The 16,018-nt window shown below is 45.3% G+C and overlaps 2 protein-coding genes across 8 annotated transcripts in view; one reads left to right on the top strand and one right to left on the bottom strand.

Moving 5' to 3' along the window:
- The window catches only part of PLEKHB2 (pleckstrin homology domain containing B2), a 61,216-nt gene extending 51,762 nt beyond the window's left edge, over positions 1-9,454 (bottom strand). For all 3 annotated transcript variants that reach the window (XM_035304089.3, XM_078326978.1, XM_035304092.3), the window contains exon 1: positions 9,368-9,454. In XM_035304089.3, the coding sequence (XP_035159980.2) occupies positions 9,368-9,425 (58 nt within the window). In that variant the 5' untranslated portion in view covers positions 9,426-9,454. The remainder of the gene's footprint in view (positions 1-9,367) is intronic.
- A 95-nt stretch (positions 9,455-9,549) lies between these two features.
- FAM168B (family with sequence similarity 168 member B) overlaps positions 9,550-16,018 on the top strand; it is a 45,128-nt gene continuing 38,659 nt past the window's right edge. The window contains exons 1-2 of one of the 5 annotated variants that reach the window (XM_035304098.3): positions 9,550-9,764; positions 11,437-11,514. The gene's annotated coding sequence lies outside the window, so the exon portion shown is untranslated. Of the gene's footprint in view, positions 9,972-11,436; positions 11,515-16,018 lie in introns of all 5 variants that reach the window. The other 4 variants (XM_035304099.3, XM_078326980.1, XM_008998538.5 and 1 more) reach the window with 4 other exon arrangements.

Genomic DNA, 16,018 nt, shown 5'->3' with positions numbered 1-16,018 from the left:
CAACATGGTGATGTAGATAGGTTATAAACTTCAAATGAAAGTTCAAGTTTGGCCGGGTGCGGTGCCTCACCCCTATAATCCCAGCACTTTGGGAGGCCGAGGCGGGTGGATCACGAGGTCAAGAGATCGAGACCATCCTGGTCAACAAGGTGAAACCCCGTCGCTACTAAAAATACGAAAATTAGCTGGCATGGTGGTGCGCGCCTGTAGTCCCAGCTACTCGGGAGGCTGAGGCAGGAGAATTGCTTGAACCCAGGAGATGGAGGTTGAGGTGAGCCGAGATCGTGCCATTGCACTCCAGTCTGAGTAACAACAGCGAAACTTCGTCTCCAAAAAAAAAAAAAAAAGAAAGTTCAACTTTAGGTAATAGCAGTTTTTAGTTTGACAAATGTATAATGGTTATGTAACATTTTAAAAGTAGGTGAAATTGTGTGAAGGGTATACTATCTTTATAACTTTTTTGTAAGTATAAAATTATTCCAAATGAAAAGTTGGGTTTTTGTTTTATTTTGTTTTTAAGAAAATAGAAGGGGGGAAAAAAAGGTTGGCCAAGTGAAGTGGCTCATGCCTGTAATCTCAGAGCTTTGGGAGGAAGAGGCAGGAGGATATAATCAAGCCACTGCATTCCAACCTAGCAGAGGTTGGCGGGCAGTGCAGAGGTACTGCATGAAAAGAGGCTTGAGAGAGCCTCCTGGCAATCCCACTCCTAGGGTGCCAAAAATGTTCTATACATTGATCTGAATAGTGGGTACATGCGTGTAAGTAAAAATTTATCAAGCTGAGCACTACACTTAAGATTGCTCATTTTTCTGTATATAAATTATATCTAGACTGGGCGCGGTGGCTCACGCCTATAATCCCAGCACTTTGGGAGGCCAAGGCGGGTGGATCACGAGGTCAAGAGATCAAGACCATCCTGGTCAACAGGGTGAAACCCCATCTCTACCAAAAATACGAAAATTAGCGGGGCATGGTGGTGTGCGCCTGTAGTCCTAGCTACTCGGGAGGCTGAGGCAGGAGAATTGCTTGAACCCAGAAGGTGGAGGTTGAGGTGAGCCGAGATCGTGCCATTGCACTACAGTCTGGGTAACAACGGCGAAACTCCGTCTCAAAAAAAAAAATTATATCTAAATTTAAAAGGAAAAAAACTTAAAAAAAAAAAACTTTGGAAGAGCCCTATTGTTATTGGTCTTCAAAACGCCAAACTCTGCCAGTCAGGGCCCAGTCTTAATCCAGCTGCTCTCTGGGGGAAAAAATGCAGGGCAGGGAGTCCTACAACGCCTGCAATCCCATCTTTTGTGAGATACTGTGGCTTAGTCAACACAAGAGTTCAGAGATTGGTGTCACGCAGGGTTCTTCCTGGTTCTTCTGCTCCTGGATGAGCTTGGGTAAATTGCTTGACATCACCAAGCTTCTTGACCAGCCCTCATTAAAGATATACTAGGCCTGACCACCTTCAGGGGCAGTCTTAGAGATCTTTCAGAGTTTGAGTTTGAAGTGTCCAAAAATACACTAACATGCTTTCTGAGTGATGCGACTGTGGATACGTCTTTTTTCTACTTTTCTGCATTTTCCAAACTTTCTTTCATGAGTATGTATCACTTCAACAACAGGAAAGAGTAATATTTGAGGCTTGGTGTGATGGCTCACACCTATAATCCCAGCACTTTGGGAGGCCAATGCAGGAGAATCACTTAAGCCCAAGAGTTCAAGACCAGCCTGGGCAACAGAGTGGGACACTTTCTGTACAAAAAATAAAAATAAAAAAATTACCCTGGCATGGTGCCATGTATCTGTAGTCCCAGCTATTTGAGAGGCTGAGAGGGAAGTTTTGCTGGAACCTGGGAGGTCAAAGGTGCGGTGACGCATGATTTTTCACTGCACTCCAGCTTGAGCAAAAGAATGAGACCGTGTCTAAAAAAAAAAAAAAAAAAAAAAACGGTGGCTCACGCCTATAATCCCAGCACTTTGGGAGGCTGAGGCGGGTGGATCACAAGGTCAAGAGATCGAGACCATCCTGGTCAATAAGGTGAAACCCCGTCTCTAAAAATACAAAAATTAGCTGGGCATGGTGGTGTGTGCCTGTAGTCCCAGCTATTCGGGAGGCTGAGGCAGGAGAATTGCTTGAACCCAGAAGGCGGAGGTTGAGGTGAGCCGAGATCGTGCCATTGCACTCCAGTCTGGGTAACAACAGCGAAACTCCATCTCAAAAAACAAAAAAAAAAAAAAGAAAGAAAGAAAAGAAGAAAGTAATGTTTTAATTTTAATCAGGTTCAGTTTAAATAGGTGTTCCAGGAGCTGGAAGAAGAAATGTCCATTAGTAAGTTTTCTGATTCAGTAAAACTGGCTTTCTGTTCATGTTTATTGAGAAGAGTCCAGGTGGAAGAAGGCTGGCTGCAGGTGAGGACACCTGCTTTCCCACCCCCCCATCTGCCAGTCCTGAATGTGTGGCCTCTTGTCTGAAACTTAAAGGGGAATGCCCAGGAGTTCAAAGAGCTGCCTTGGGACTCTGTACTCATCAGTCACCTGCCTCTGTGGGCCTCAACTGGCTCAAACCAAATTACCTGCCCCACTCCCTTTTATGTCCAACTGCTAGTATGAATTTCCTTATTGAAGAAAATAACGTGAGAAGTTCTGGTAGTTAAAATAGAAATTCCAGGCCAGGCGCAGTAGCTCCCACCTGAAATCCCAACATTTGGAAGGCCAAGGCAGGAGGATCACTAGAGTTCAGAAGTTGGAGACCAACCTGGACAATGTAGCAAAACCAAATATACAAAAATATAAGTAAATTTTAAAAAAAGAAACTCCAAATAGAACATGAATTAAAATGCCATGTCTCCCCTGCCGCATCCCACATAATTGGGAATAGTGAGCTTCCCAGGAATGGGAGGTAATGGGCGCTCTTCCTTTACTTTTTCTAAGCGAGTCGTAGCTGCTCATGTTCTCTTCTTTACCCAATTTCATTTTTACTTCTTCTGGAATATCTCAAGAAATTTTTTATATGTATGAAAGTAGCCAAGGTGGCACTTAGGGTGGAACAGTGGGACTTCAGCTGCCCCACAATCTTTACCAACACCAGGTTCATCCCAAACAGATACACAGCACTAGTGAGAACAGCAGGGGCCAGCAAAGCAGAGTGCAGCCCAGGAGCCCTTCCAACCTGCTGGGTGCCCCTTTGCTCCTCCTGTATAGAAATTCTGGAACTACCTTTTGGGGTGGGAAACTGAGTTTTTGCATGTCTAAATTTTACTTCATTTTGCCCTCAACATCTAAGAAGCCATTGCTTTCTTCGGATGATGGAATCCATTTCTTTTTCTTTTCTTTTCGTTCCCTCCCTTCCTCCCTCCCTCTCTGCTTCCCTCCTTTATTTTTCTTTCTTTCTTTCTCCCTCTCTTTCTTTCTTTCTTTGTTATTTTTTTTGAGATGGAGTTTCACTCTCATTACCCAGGCTGGCACGATCTTGGCTCACTGCAACCTCCTCCTGGGTTCAAAAGATTCTCCTGCCTCAGCCTCCTGAGTAGCTGGGATTACAGGCATGTGCCACCACACCTCGATAATTTTGTGTTTTTAGTAGAGACAGGGTTTCTCCATGTTGGTCAGGCTAGTCTCAATCTCTTGACCTCAGATGGGTGATCCGCCCACCTCAGCCTTCCCAAGTGCTGGGATTATAGGAGGTGAGCCACAGTGCCCGGCCAAAGACATTGGAATCCATTTCTTTTGAGGACAGTAGTTGGGGTTTTGCCCACTATAAACAGGAAGCTGCCCATGCACACAAGAATGGGGAAATGAGAAGAGGCGCAGCTGTGGTACTGACAGCCTTGCAGCTAAAGTCCCTGTTTACAGGTCTGTTTCCTTCTTCGCTCTCCACTCTGGGTTGCAGCCTCTTCTGCCTATTTCAACCACCCACAGAAAAGTGAGTGCCCTTTCTCCTCCAGCCCCCCTGAGCCTCTGCTGCTGCTTCAGTTTGCCGTGTTGCTTATTTGCTGTTGAACATCTGTCACCTATTTCACAGGCACCTATGGAAGGACAAAATGTGTTCTTGGCTTCCCATTTTGAATCCGAAGCCCTCACCCCCAAATACTTTCTGTTGTTTTTCATTTCTTGAAACTGGGTCTCACTCTGTTACACAGGCTAGAGTGCAGTAGTACGAACACTGCTCACTGCAGCCTTGAACTCTAGGGCTCAAGTGATCCTCTCACCTCAGCCTCCAGAGTAGCTGGGACTAGAGGGTGTGCCACCACACCCAACTAATTTTTTTTATTTTTCTAATTTAATAAAATATAGGGTCTCACTATATTGTTCAGGCTGGTCTTGAACTCCTGGACTCAAATGATCCTCCTGCCTAGGCTTCACAAAGTGCTGGGATTACAGGTGTGAGCCACCATACCCAGCCCTCAACTAATCTTTTTATTTTGTGTAGAGATGGGGGGGGTCTCAATATATTGCCCAGGTTGGTCTCAAACCTACTGAAGGGAGTGAGCTGGGAAGGCCAGCAGCATAGTGCTATATAGCATGTCCACAGGCAGGTACAATCGACGCAAGGAGTCTTAAAGGCACATAAGAAAGTCATTAGGGAGAAATGCATTTTGAGCATACATTCCCTTTGTTTTTAATATTAAATTTTTTTTTTTTAACGATGGGGTTTCACCATGTTGGTCAGGTTGGTCTTGAACTCCTGACCTCAGGTGATCTGCCCGCCTTGGCCTCCAAAGTGCTTGGATTACAGGCATAAGCCACCACACCCGGCTTTAATATTAAATTTATACAATATAATTTTTAATATTGGCTGTGTTTAACAAATGGCCTACAAAATTCCTGAAAATTTGTCCTTTGGCTTTCCCAAGTGGCCGAACGCATCCCTGAACTTGTTTAGTTGTTCTCCTGATAATAAAGGCATGAATGCTTTCCTGTCTGAGGCTATGGTCAATAAAATTGTAACGAACGTTTCTGTACAAGTCTTTGCATGGACATACAGTTGCTTTTCTCTTTGGTACAATTTGCAGGGTGTTAAGATAGCTGTTTAGTTTTTTGTTTCTGTTTGTTTTTGTTTTTGTTTTTTTCTGAGATGGAATCTCACTCTGCTGCCCAGGCTGGAATGTAGTGGCAATGATCTCAGCTCACTGCCACCTCTGTCTGCTGGGTTCAAGCGATTCTCCACCCTCAGCTTCCAAGTAACTGGGATTGCAGGTACCCACCACCACACCTGGCTAATTTTTGTATTTTTATTAGAGATGAGGATTCACCATATTGGTGAAGCTGGTCTCAAATTCCTGACCTTTGTTTTAAGACAGGGGCTTGCTTTGTCACCCAGGCTGGAGTGCAGTGGCACAATCACAGCTCACTGCAGTGTCCACCTCCTGGGCGTGACAGTCCTCCTGCCTTACCCTCCCACTACCAGTAGTCAGACTACAGAGTGCATCACCATGCCCAGTTAATTTTTGTTTTGTTTTGTTTTTTTAAGACAGAGTCTCACCGTTCTGTGTCACCCAGGCTGGAGTGCAGTGGTGTGATCTCGGCTCACTGCAACCTCCACTTCTCAGATTCAATTGTTTTGCCTCAGCCTCCCCAGTAGCTGGGACTACAGGCACGCGCCACCACACCTATCTAATTTTTGTACTGTTAGTAGAGATGGAGTTTCATCATGTTGCCCAGTGTGATCTTGAACTCCTGACCTCAGGTAATCCACCCACCTCAACCTCTCAAGTGCTGGGATTGCAGTCATGAGCCACCAAGCCCGACCTGTATTTTTTTTGTAGAAACAGGGGTCTTGCTATATTACCCAGGCTAGTTTTGTATTTTTAGTAGAGACAGGGTTTATCATGTTGGTCAGGCTGGTCTCAAACTCCTGACCTCAGGTGATCCACCTGCCTTGGCCTCACAAAGTGCTGGGAGTACAGGCATGAACCACCACACCCAGCCTGATGTTGCAAAATTCTTATAAAAGTTATTGCTAGATATTATACTCATAAGTTATTTATAAACATTAAAACATTTAAAAATATATGTATTATAAATTTATAAAAATTATAAGTATAAAAATATAAAATTTATAAGTATAACATTGTAAATGTCATTATATGTTTATTTAGTCATTTACTTTTCCTATACATAACCCTGTATAAAATGGATCTTTTCTTTGGCTATACCTTTTTTTTTTTTTTTTTTGAGATGGAGTTTCACTCTGTTGCCCAGGCTGGAGTGCAGTGGAGGGTTCTTGGCTCACTGCAACCTCTGCCTCCCAGGTTCAAGTGATTCTCCTGCCTCAGCCTCCAGAGTAGCTGGGATTACATGTGCCTGCCACCATGTCCGGCTAAATAGTTTGTATTTTTAGTAGAGACAGGGTTTCACCATGTTGGCCAGGCTGATCTCAATCTCCTGACCTCAGGTGATCCAGCCACCTCGGCCTCCCAAATTTTGGAGATTATAGGCAGGAGCCACTGCACCCAGACTGGCTATGCTTTCTAACTTGTTATTTAGAAATATGATAGCTATTGTTTTGGTTTTTGCTTCTTACTGAATTCTCTTATTGTTCATGCAGGCTTTTAGATTATCTCACCTGCTTTGGATGTGATGGTTATGAGAAATAAATTTCTGTGTGTAAGGACACAGATTTTGAGCTTGTTTACTCAAGCGCATCCTGGCTATCCTGACTGATACAAGTGATTAAAGATGCAACATATGAAATTTTTCAGTTATAGAAAATTTATTCAAGTGTTTTATAAATGGAAGTGACCAAAATCTCAGAAATCACCACTAAAAAAAACTCATCCACGTAATGAAACACCATCCATTCCCCAAAAACGATTGAAATAAAAAATAAAAATAGAAAGTGGGAATCAAATCACCATGTTTATATTCCAATGGACAGATTTAAAAATGTAATGTCCTAATTTTATTTAAAACTATCAACATTTATAGTACCCTAGTTGTGTCCTTTGTAACTATTTATTTATTTATTGGAGATGGAGTCTCACTCTGTCACCCAGGCTGAAGTGCAGTGGTACAATCTTGGCTCACTGTAAACTTTGCCTCCCAGACTCAAGTGAGTCTCTTGCCTCAGCCTCCTGAGTAGCTGGGACTACAGGTATAAGCCACCATGCCTGACGAATTTTTGTATTTTTTGTAAAGACAGTTTCACCATGTTGGTCAGGCTGGTCTCGAACACCTGACCTCAGGTGATCTGCCCTCCACGGCCTCCCAAAGTGCTCGGATTACAGGCATTAGCCATCATGCCTGGCCATATTTATTTGAGACACAGACTTTCTCTCTCGCCCAGGCTGGAGTGCAATGGCAAAATTTTGGCTCACCCTATACTTGAACGAGTGCACTCAGGCTACCTTCAAACTTCAGCCTCCCAAGTAGCTAGACGATAGGTATGTGCCACCACGATTGGCTAATTGTTTAATTTTTGGCGGTGGTGGTGGTAGGTGGGTGTCACTGCGTTGACCAGGTTGGTTTGAAACTCCTGGCCTCAAGAGATCCTCCTGCCTCAACTTCCCAAAGTGTTTTGATTACAGGCATGAGCCACTGTGCCCAGCACTTTTCAACTATTTAAACTTGCACTGAAATCTCACAGAGGTCACTGAAGAACGTTTAGTTGAACTGTAGCTGGTGATGCTTAAGATATGATTGCACTCGGTTTGGGCAAGGTGTGGTAGACTGACCAGGGTCCTTCTGGCAAGCACAGGCCCATGATCCAGCCCTCTCTGGGCCCTAGCCAGACCACCCACCCGGCCTCCAGCAAAGCCTCTCCCCCACCGGGAAACCCTAGGCCTGTTTCTTAGTGATTGCGCGTTCTTGAAGAAGCCAGTCAACCTCTTTATGCCTTATTTCCTCATTTGTAAGATGTATCAGGTAAAAGTAAATAAAATTTAAAACCTATTAAAACCTCCAAAACACTTTAAGCCTTTGAGAGATGTTATCTGAATCAAATAATATGGTTTACAATTGCACTTCTTTTTTTTTTTTGAGATGGAGTCTCACTCTGTCACCAGGCTGGAGTGCAGTGGCACAATCTCGGCTCACTGCAACCTCTGCCTCCCAGGTCCAAGCGATTCTCCTGCCTCAGCCTCCTGAGTTGCTGGGACTACAGGCAGACACCACCACGCCCACCTAATTTTTGTATTTTTAGTAGAGACACATGGTTGCACCATGTTAGCCAGGATGTCTCCATCTTGTGATCCGCCCACCTTGGCCTCTTAAAAGTGCTAGGATTACAGGCGTGAGCCACTGTGCCCGGCCTATAATTGCGCTTGTTAGTTTACTCCTTAACTCTTCTCCTCATTTTTATTCTTGTTCTTTTCCATTTAAACTTTTTTTTTTTTTCAGGGTTTGGCCATGTCCAGGCTGGTCTGGAACTCCTGGGCTCAAGTGATCCATCCACCTTGGCCTCCTAAAGTGCTGGGATTACAGGCCTGAGCCACTGCGCCGGGCTTTTTATTCTATAAACGACTGAAAAAAAGACCAGAGCCAGACCTCCACCCTTCCATCACTAATCTTCATTGCAGTAACTCCCTCCTTTGTCGTCCTGTACCTAGCTCAGACAAGACAGCACCCCAAACACAAACATGAAGACAGGCACCTCTTCAATACGAAATAGTAAACATACATCCCCCCAGAAACCCCCCCTAACTAATCAAATCATTCTAACTATACACTAAGCCTTACATAAAAATACTAACATTCGGCCGGACGCGGTGGCTCACACCTGTAATCCCAGCACTCTGGGAGGCCATGGTCTCGAACACCTGAGGTCAGGAGTTCGAGACCAGCCTGGTCAACAAGGTGAAACCCGTCTCTACTAGTAACACAAAAATTAGCTGGGTGTGGTGGCGGACGCTTTGTAATCCCGGCTACTGGGGAGGCTGAGGCAGGAGACTCGTTTGAACCCGGGAAGCGGAGGTTGCAGTGAGCCGAGATCGCGCCATTGCACTCCAGCCTGGGCGACAAGAGCGAAACACCGTCTCAAAAACAAATAGACAAAAAACTCAACATTCTGGTGCACTTCCCTGAACTCTGTCTATAGAAATGATCCTACACTTCCACATTTGAAACGCTGACTTGCGTTCTCTAAAATCTGCACTCCCGAGCGGGCGCCCACAGCCTCGGCACTGGCGAAGGCTCAGTGAGCTGAGTTCTGCCCGGTTCCAACCCCGGTTGGCGGCCGCTTCGGGTGTGCTCGACTCCCGGGTGCCCGCTAAGGGGCTCCGGCCCACGCCCTGCCGTCCCGGCACACACAAAGGTTCCTGCGGCGCGGGAGTATCTCAAAATATAAATCAAATATTTAATAAAAAGCTACAGCTATGCGCCAGCATGTCTTTACCACACGGAATTAACGCCCTACTGCGCGGAAAAAGACGGTCCGTACAAGCGCCCGGTAATCCTTGCAGAGACGCCCAGGTCCGCGCGCGCCCGCCTTCGTCCATCCGGGCGTCTCGAGGGCCCCCGCGGGAGCGTGCACGCTGCGCAGTCACGTGCCTGGCGCGCCCCCGCCGCAGCGCGCTCGGGCGGAAGTGAGGTTGGCGGCTCCGGTGGCTGCGCAGTGTCGGCGGGGAGCGCGGTCTGCGGAGAGGCGGGCCGGGCCAAGCGGAGCTGAGCAAACGGGAGTGCGGCGCCCGGGAGGCAGCAGAGACGCGGGGCTCGGAGGGTCATCTCCGTATCGTAGCACGTCTCCTCGGCGCGCCTCCCTCATTTAGCCGTACAGCCAAGGCCGCCGCGGGCCGGCGTGCGCTGGTCAGTGAGGCCCAGGCCGCCGTCGCGGCGCGGTGAGTGGGGGCGGGCGGCGGGCGACTGCGCGCCCAGGCCGGAAGTGCGGCGCTTTGTGCGGCCGTCTCGGGGCGGCGCCGAGGTCGGCCCGCGGCTCTGGATCGCTAGGCGTCCGGGCCGGCCTGGGCTGTGCTTTGTCCCACGGGCCGGGCCGGGCGGGGGCTGGGGGCCGGGGGCGGAGCTCGGCTGGATACGGGCAAGGGCAGGTGAGGTTAGGGCGGCGCGGGGCTGCTGCTTAGGTGGCCGAGGTGGCTTCGCGGCGCGGGGCGTTCTCCTAAAGGTCGGGGTCAGAGCCGTCAGGAACGCGAGCGTGAAACGGGGGCAGAGCGCTGTTAGCTATAGTCATTTCCAGTGTGTAACTACTCAGTTTGTCTATCCCCAAGTAAAAATGCTTTTTTTTGCCTGGCGGAATCTGAGCGTCCTCCCTTCAGCTTGAAAAGGCACGATTTAAATGACAGGCTTTTAAGATTTACTTCAGAGAGGACGTTTCGTGGCCTAGCCTGGGTTAACTTTGGAAAGACAGTGCGCCTTTACGACATCCACAAATAAGGGTATTTCTGTTTTATGGTGTATGTGGACATGAAGTGTGCATCTCATGGGCTGTTTGAGTTAATGTTTAATCATTAAAGGTAAACATAAGAATATTTTTTAGTGTTTTCGCAAGCAAGGAAGCTTTACAAATGAAGAGGTTTGTATAGTTCCCACTCAAACTTCCAGGTCGTCCTTGGGTAATTTGAGATCACTTTTCTCAAATACTATGGATGAAAGATTCTAGATTAAATAAAAACTTTCTGGTTTTGGCAATGACAGAGATTCATTTTAAAGCTTTTGTGTATAAAGGAGTGGGTTATTTTTGCTCTGACAGCCAAGAGTTGAGCAGTGTAAGGCTATTCTAATTTTGAATCTAGTGTTGCAGAAATTGTGAAGATCTTGCTTCTTTTTGTCTTTATAAAGCAGGCTTACTTTGGTGGAATGTTGGCATATGTTACTCATGTAACATTTTGAAATGTTTCTGCATACAAGAAAGCTTTAAAAGGAGTTAAAATTAGTTGTGATTTTTGATTAAATTAAAGTTAAGGTCTGCTAGAAGGCGGTCTGCAGACTTCAAGAGTTGGAGTCTGCTTTCTTTGGGTTCTCCTGGGTGTTCCCTGTGCAGCAGTCACTAGAAATACCTAAGCAGATAGTTCTTTCTTCTTCCTGACCCCTGCACTTAGGAATCCTGGAAGGATTTGGCTGTGTGTGTACGTTCCTTGCCTGGAACCCAGAAGGAGGGAGGAAGCAGCCCAGGTCTTCTTATCATACCCTGATGTGTTTGTTAGGAAATAAGAGCAGTGTGATGCCATAGAAGTACAGGATTAGAATTGAAAAAAATCTAAAGTGCGTTTTAAAATTATTTTTTTTGGCTCCATAAAGAGAAATTTTACCAAACTTGTCTTATTTAGACAGTTTCTTTTCCTGGATCAATTGAGTACAGTTTTAAAAGAACAGTACACTAGCTTAATAGAGTAATGATTATTTCATGCTTTGTGTCCACTCTGTTAAGTCTGTCTGATTGTACTGTGCAGAAATACATGAATTCCCAGTGAAATGCAAACCCAAACCTTGGTAGTGAAGGTAAAGTTTGAGGGGGGAAGGTGGAGTACAGAACTTACTCTTTTTTTTTTTTTCCAGCTAGAGTTTCAAGCTTTGTTGCCCCGGCTGGAGCGCAGTGGTCTGATCTCAGTTCACTGCATCCTCTGCTTCAGCCTGGTGAGTAGCAGGGATTATAGGCGTGCGCCACCCATGCCCAGCTAAGTTTTCTATTTTTAGTAGAGACAGGGTTTCATCATGTTGGCCACGCTGAGCTTGAACACTCTCCTTGGCCTCCCAAAGTTCTGGGTTTACAAATGTGAGCCACCACGCCCGGCTAAGAACTTTCTTTATATGCACCCCCCTCCTTTTTTTTTTTTTTTTTTTTGAGATGGAGTCTCGCTCTGTGGCTCAGACTGGAGAGCAATGGCGCTGTCTTGGTTCACTGCAACCTCCACCTCCTTGGCTCAGGCGATTCTCCTGCCTCAGCCTCCCGAGTAGCTGGGATTACAGGCGCTTGCCATCACTCCCAGATAATTTTTGTATTTTTAGTAGAGGCAGAGTTTTACTGAGTTGCCCAGTCTGGTCTTGAAGTCCTGATCTCAGGTGATCCTCCTGCCTCGGCCTCCCAGAGTGCTGGGATTACAGGTGTGAGCCACTGCGCCTGGCCTTTATGCTCTTTATTTTATTTTATTTTGTTTCATTTTATTTTTGAGACAGTTTTGCTCTGTCGCCCAGGCTGGAGTGCGGTGGCGTGATCTTGGCTAACTGCAAGATCACCTCTTTTTCATGGGTTCAAGCGATTTTCCTGCCTCGGCCTCCCCAGTAGCTGAGATTACAGGTGCACACCACCACGCCTAACTAACTTCTGTTTTCAGTGGAGATGGGGTCTCACTGTGTTGCCCAGTCTGGTTTGGAACTCCTGACCTCAAGTGATACACCCGTGTTGGCGTCCCACAGTGCTGGGATTACAGGTGTGAGCCACTATGTCCAGCCTCTTTTTTTTTTTTTTTTTTGAGACAGAGTCTTGCTTGCTCTGTCACCTGTGCTGGAGTGCAGTGGTGCAGTCTCGGCTCACTGCACCCTCTATCTCCCGGGTTCAAGCGATTCTCCTGCCTAAGCCTCCTGAGTAGCTAGGACTACAGGCGTGTGCCATCACATCTGGCTAATTTTTGTATTTTTAGTAGAGAGGGAGTTTCACGATGTTGGTCAGGCTGGTCTGGAACTCTTGACCTTGTGATCCGCCCACCTTGGCCTCCCAACAGCCTCTTTTAAAAATATATATATTTTAACATTTTTTTGTAGAGATGAGAGTCTCACTTTATTGCCTAGGTTGGAAAAAGGGGGAGAGAAAGGAGGAAGGCTAGATAGTTCTAGATTAAAATAGATTTAGACATAAAGGCAATAGACGGATTTTGTTTGGATTCTGATTTACACTGAAAAAACTGTAAATAGAGTTTAAAGATATCTGGGACACGACTGAATACGAGCCGGGTATCAGCTGGATTGAAACCATTATGTTTAAGCCTGATAATAGTACTGTGATTATGTATAAATACGTAATTTTGTAGAGACATACTAAGGTATATAAAGTTGAAAATGACACGTCAGTAATTTAAAATATTTCTACAAAAGGGCAAATGCAACCCAATGTTAATAATCCTTACATCAAGATGTTGGGTATAAGGCTGTGCACTGTATTACTGCGTTTTAAGTTTTGCATAATGGAAAACTTCTGGGCTTAAGCAGTCCTCCTGCCTCAGCCTCCCAAAGCGCAGTGTTACAGGCACTTGCCTCCATGCCTGGTTTGCAAGCTCTTGTTGATGTCAGACATTACTGAGAATTTCCAATGTTGATTATTCTGAGTATTATATCTTGTATATTGGTGTTTCTGAGAGTGAATTTAAATCTCAAAATTAGCTTTGTTGATATAAAATTTTAAAGGCCTTGAATTGTAGCATTTCATAATGTTCTGTGTGGGAACTTTGTTTAGAGATGGTATGTTTTCGAACTAGGGAAAAATAGTACAGTGATGGTTCTTTTTTCTTTTTGTGTAAGACAGAGTCTCACTCTGTTGCCCAGGCTGGAGTGCACTGGCACAATCTCAGCTCATTGTAATCTCCACCTCCCAGGTTCAAGTGATTCTCCTGCTTCAGCCTTCCGAGTAGCTGACTACAGTTACACTGACTACAGTTAGTAGACTACAGGTGCATGCTACCACACCCGGCTAATTTTTGTATTTTTAGTAGAGATGGGGATTCACCATGTTGGCCAGGATGGTCTTGAACTCCTGACCTCATGATGCACCACCTTGTGATCCACCGCCTCAGCCTTCCAAAGTGCTGGGATTATAGGCGTGAGCCACCATACCTGGCTGGGTTTTTCATTTTAAAGATAGATGTTTCTTCTGATTATTACTTGATTTTCAAGTTAGGAATTTTTTCTGTCATCTTTTTGAAAGTAATCTGACATTTGTCTATTCTAATGCAGGTGTCATACCACCCATAGGAATTCTGACAGTTGAGTCCTTTCAAATGGGAAACTTTAAAAAAGTGGTATGCTCTAGGTCCAGCCTTGGGATTGGTTTACCTGGTTCACACCAAATCAGACTGGGAAGCTGGTGGTTGCAGGGAGATCAGTGGCTCTAAAATTTTAGGTAGAATGGTGATGGTGTGTTTTTTCTTTAGTTTTTAATTAAGCAAAATTGAAAATAGAGCAATACAGTGCTCAGCCTTATACCCAGCACCTTAACTATTATCAGGTTTAAACATAATTGTTTCCTTCTAGCTGATACCCAGCTCTTACTCAGTTGTGTCCCAGATATCCTTAAACTCTGTTTACAGTTTTTTCAGTGTAAATCAGAGTCCAAACAAAATCCATCTGTTGCCTTTATGTCTAAATCTGTTTTAACTTAGAACTGTCTAGCCTTCCTCCTCTCCCTCTGCCTCTCCCCCCCCCACCATTGACTTACTGAAGAAAATGGGTCATTTGTCCTCTGGAATGTCCCGCATTTGGGGTTTGTCTGATTGCTTCATGGTGTCATTCAGCATATTCCCTCCTGCTGTCTTTTTTGTAAACTGGAAGTTAGATGTACAGGTTCTGTTTGATTTTTTTTTTTTTAGACAGTGTCTTGCTCTGTCGCCCAGGCTGGAGTGCAATGGTGCAATTTCAGCTCACTGCAGTCTTTACCTCCCAGGTTCAAGTGATTCTCATGCCTCAGCATCCAGAGTAGCTGGGATTACAGGCGTGAACCACCACACCGGCAAATTTTTGTGTTTTCAGTAGAGACAGGGTTTCACCATGTTGCCCAGGCTGGTCTTGAACTCCTGGTCTCAAGCAGTTGGCCTTCCTCGGCCTCTCTAAAGTACTGGGATTACAGACGTGAGCCCTGCAACCAGCTGAGTAGAGTTTTACTCTTAGTGATCTAGACTGTAAATCAGGTCATGGAAGGAGAGCCTCCTAACATCCTTCAGTACTTCATTTGGGTTTGCAGTTTTTGGCTATTATGAATAATGCCGTTATAAATGTTCATGTCCGCCTTTAGGTATAACATGTGTTTTCACTTCTCTTGGGTAGATGCCTAGGAATGGCAGTGTGGAGTCATGAGGTGACTCCTGACCTTTGCTTTTCAGGAGCTTCATTGACTACCAGAGGACATCTGCTCTCAGCCCACATTTAAGAGTCGCCACCTGGTGGTTGTAACCTAAGCTGTGTCTTTATTACTGATTCCCTACATATAGCCTAAGCTTCAAACGAACTCAGTTGCCCAATATTCCTAAACTACATCTTGCTTTTTCTCAATTCTGTGGCTCATATGATCCTATTCATTGTTTATTGGAAATGCTTCTCTTTAATTATTATTATTATTATTATTATTATTTTGAGACAGAGTCTTGCTCTGTTGCCCAGGCTGGAGTGCACGATCTTGGCTCACTGCAGCCTGTGCCTCCCAGGTTCAAGTGATTCTCCTGCCTCACCCTCCTGAGTAGCTGAGATTACATTACAGGCACTTACCACCATGCCTGGCTAGTTTTTGTTGTATTTTTAGTAGAGATGGGATTTTACCATGTTGGCCAGGCTGCTTGCCAAGTGACCCACCCACCTCTGCCTCCCAAAGTGCTGGGATTACAGGCGTGAGCTACTGTGCCTAGCCTAATGCTGCCCTATAACTAAGTTTTTCTTGACCACTTCTTCCCTCCCCCACAGAATTTTTGCTCTCCTCTCTCAACTGTCAGAACACTTTTTTCTTTTTTGGCTTTTAACACTGTTGGTTTGTATTAAAAAGTATTCATACTTTTGATCTTATTTTTATGTCTGCACTGTTCAATACAGTAGCTGTCACCTACCTGGGAGTGTTTAAGTTAATTAAACTAAAAATGCAGTTACCATATTTGGACAGTACAGACATACATTTTCATCTTTTTTTTTTTTTTTTGAGACAGTGTCTTGCTTTGTTGTGTAGGCTGGACTGCAGTGATGCAACGGTAGGTCGCTGCAGCTTTGACCTCCTGGACTCAAGTGGCCTTCTCTAGTAGCTGGGACCCCAGGTGTGTACCACCACATCCAGCTAATCTTTTTACTTTTTATAGACACAGGGTGTTGCCATATTGCCAGGGCTTGTTTCCATCTTTTCATACAATTCTCTTGGACAGCACTTTTCTAGATTGTAAAACTTGGAAGAGAT

This window comes from Callithrix jacchus, chromosome 6 (assembly GCF_049354715.1).
Source record: "Callithrix jacchus isolate 240 chromosome 6, calJac240_pri, whole genome shotgun sequence".
Classification (NCBI taxonomy): Eukaryota; Metazoa; Chordata; class Mammalia; order Primates; family Cebidae; genus Callithrix; species Callithrix jacchus.
This window is presented reverse-complemented; position numbering and strand designations above follow the sequence as displayed.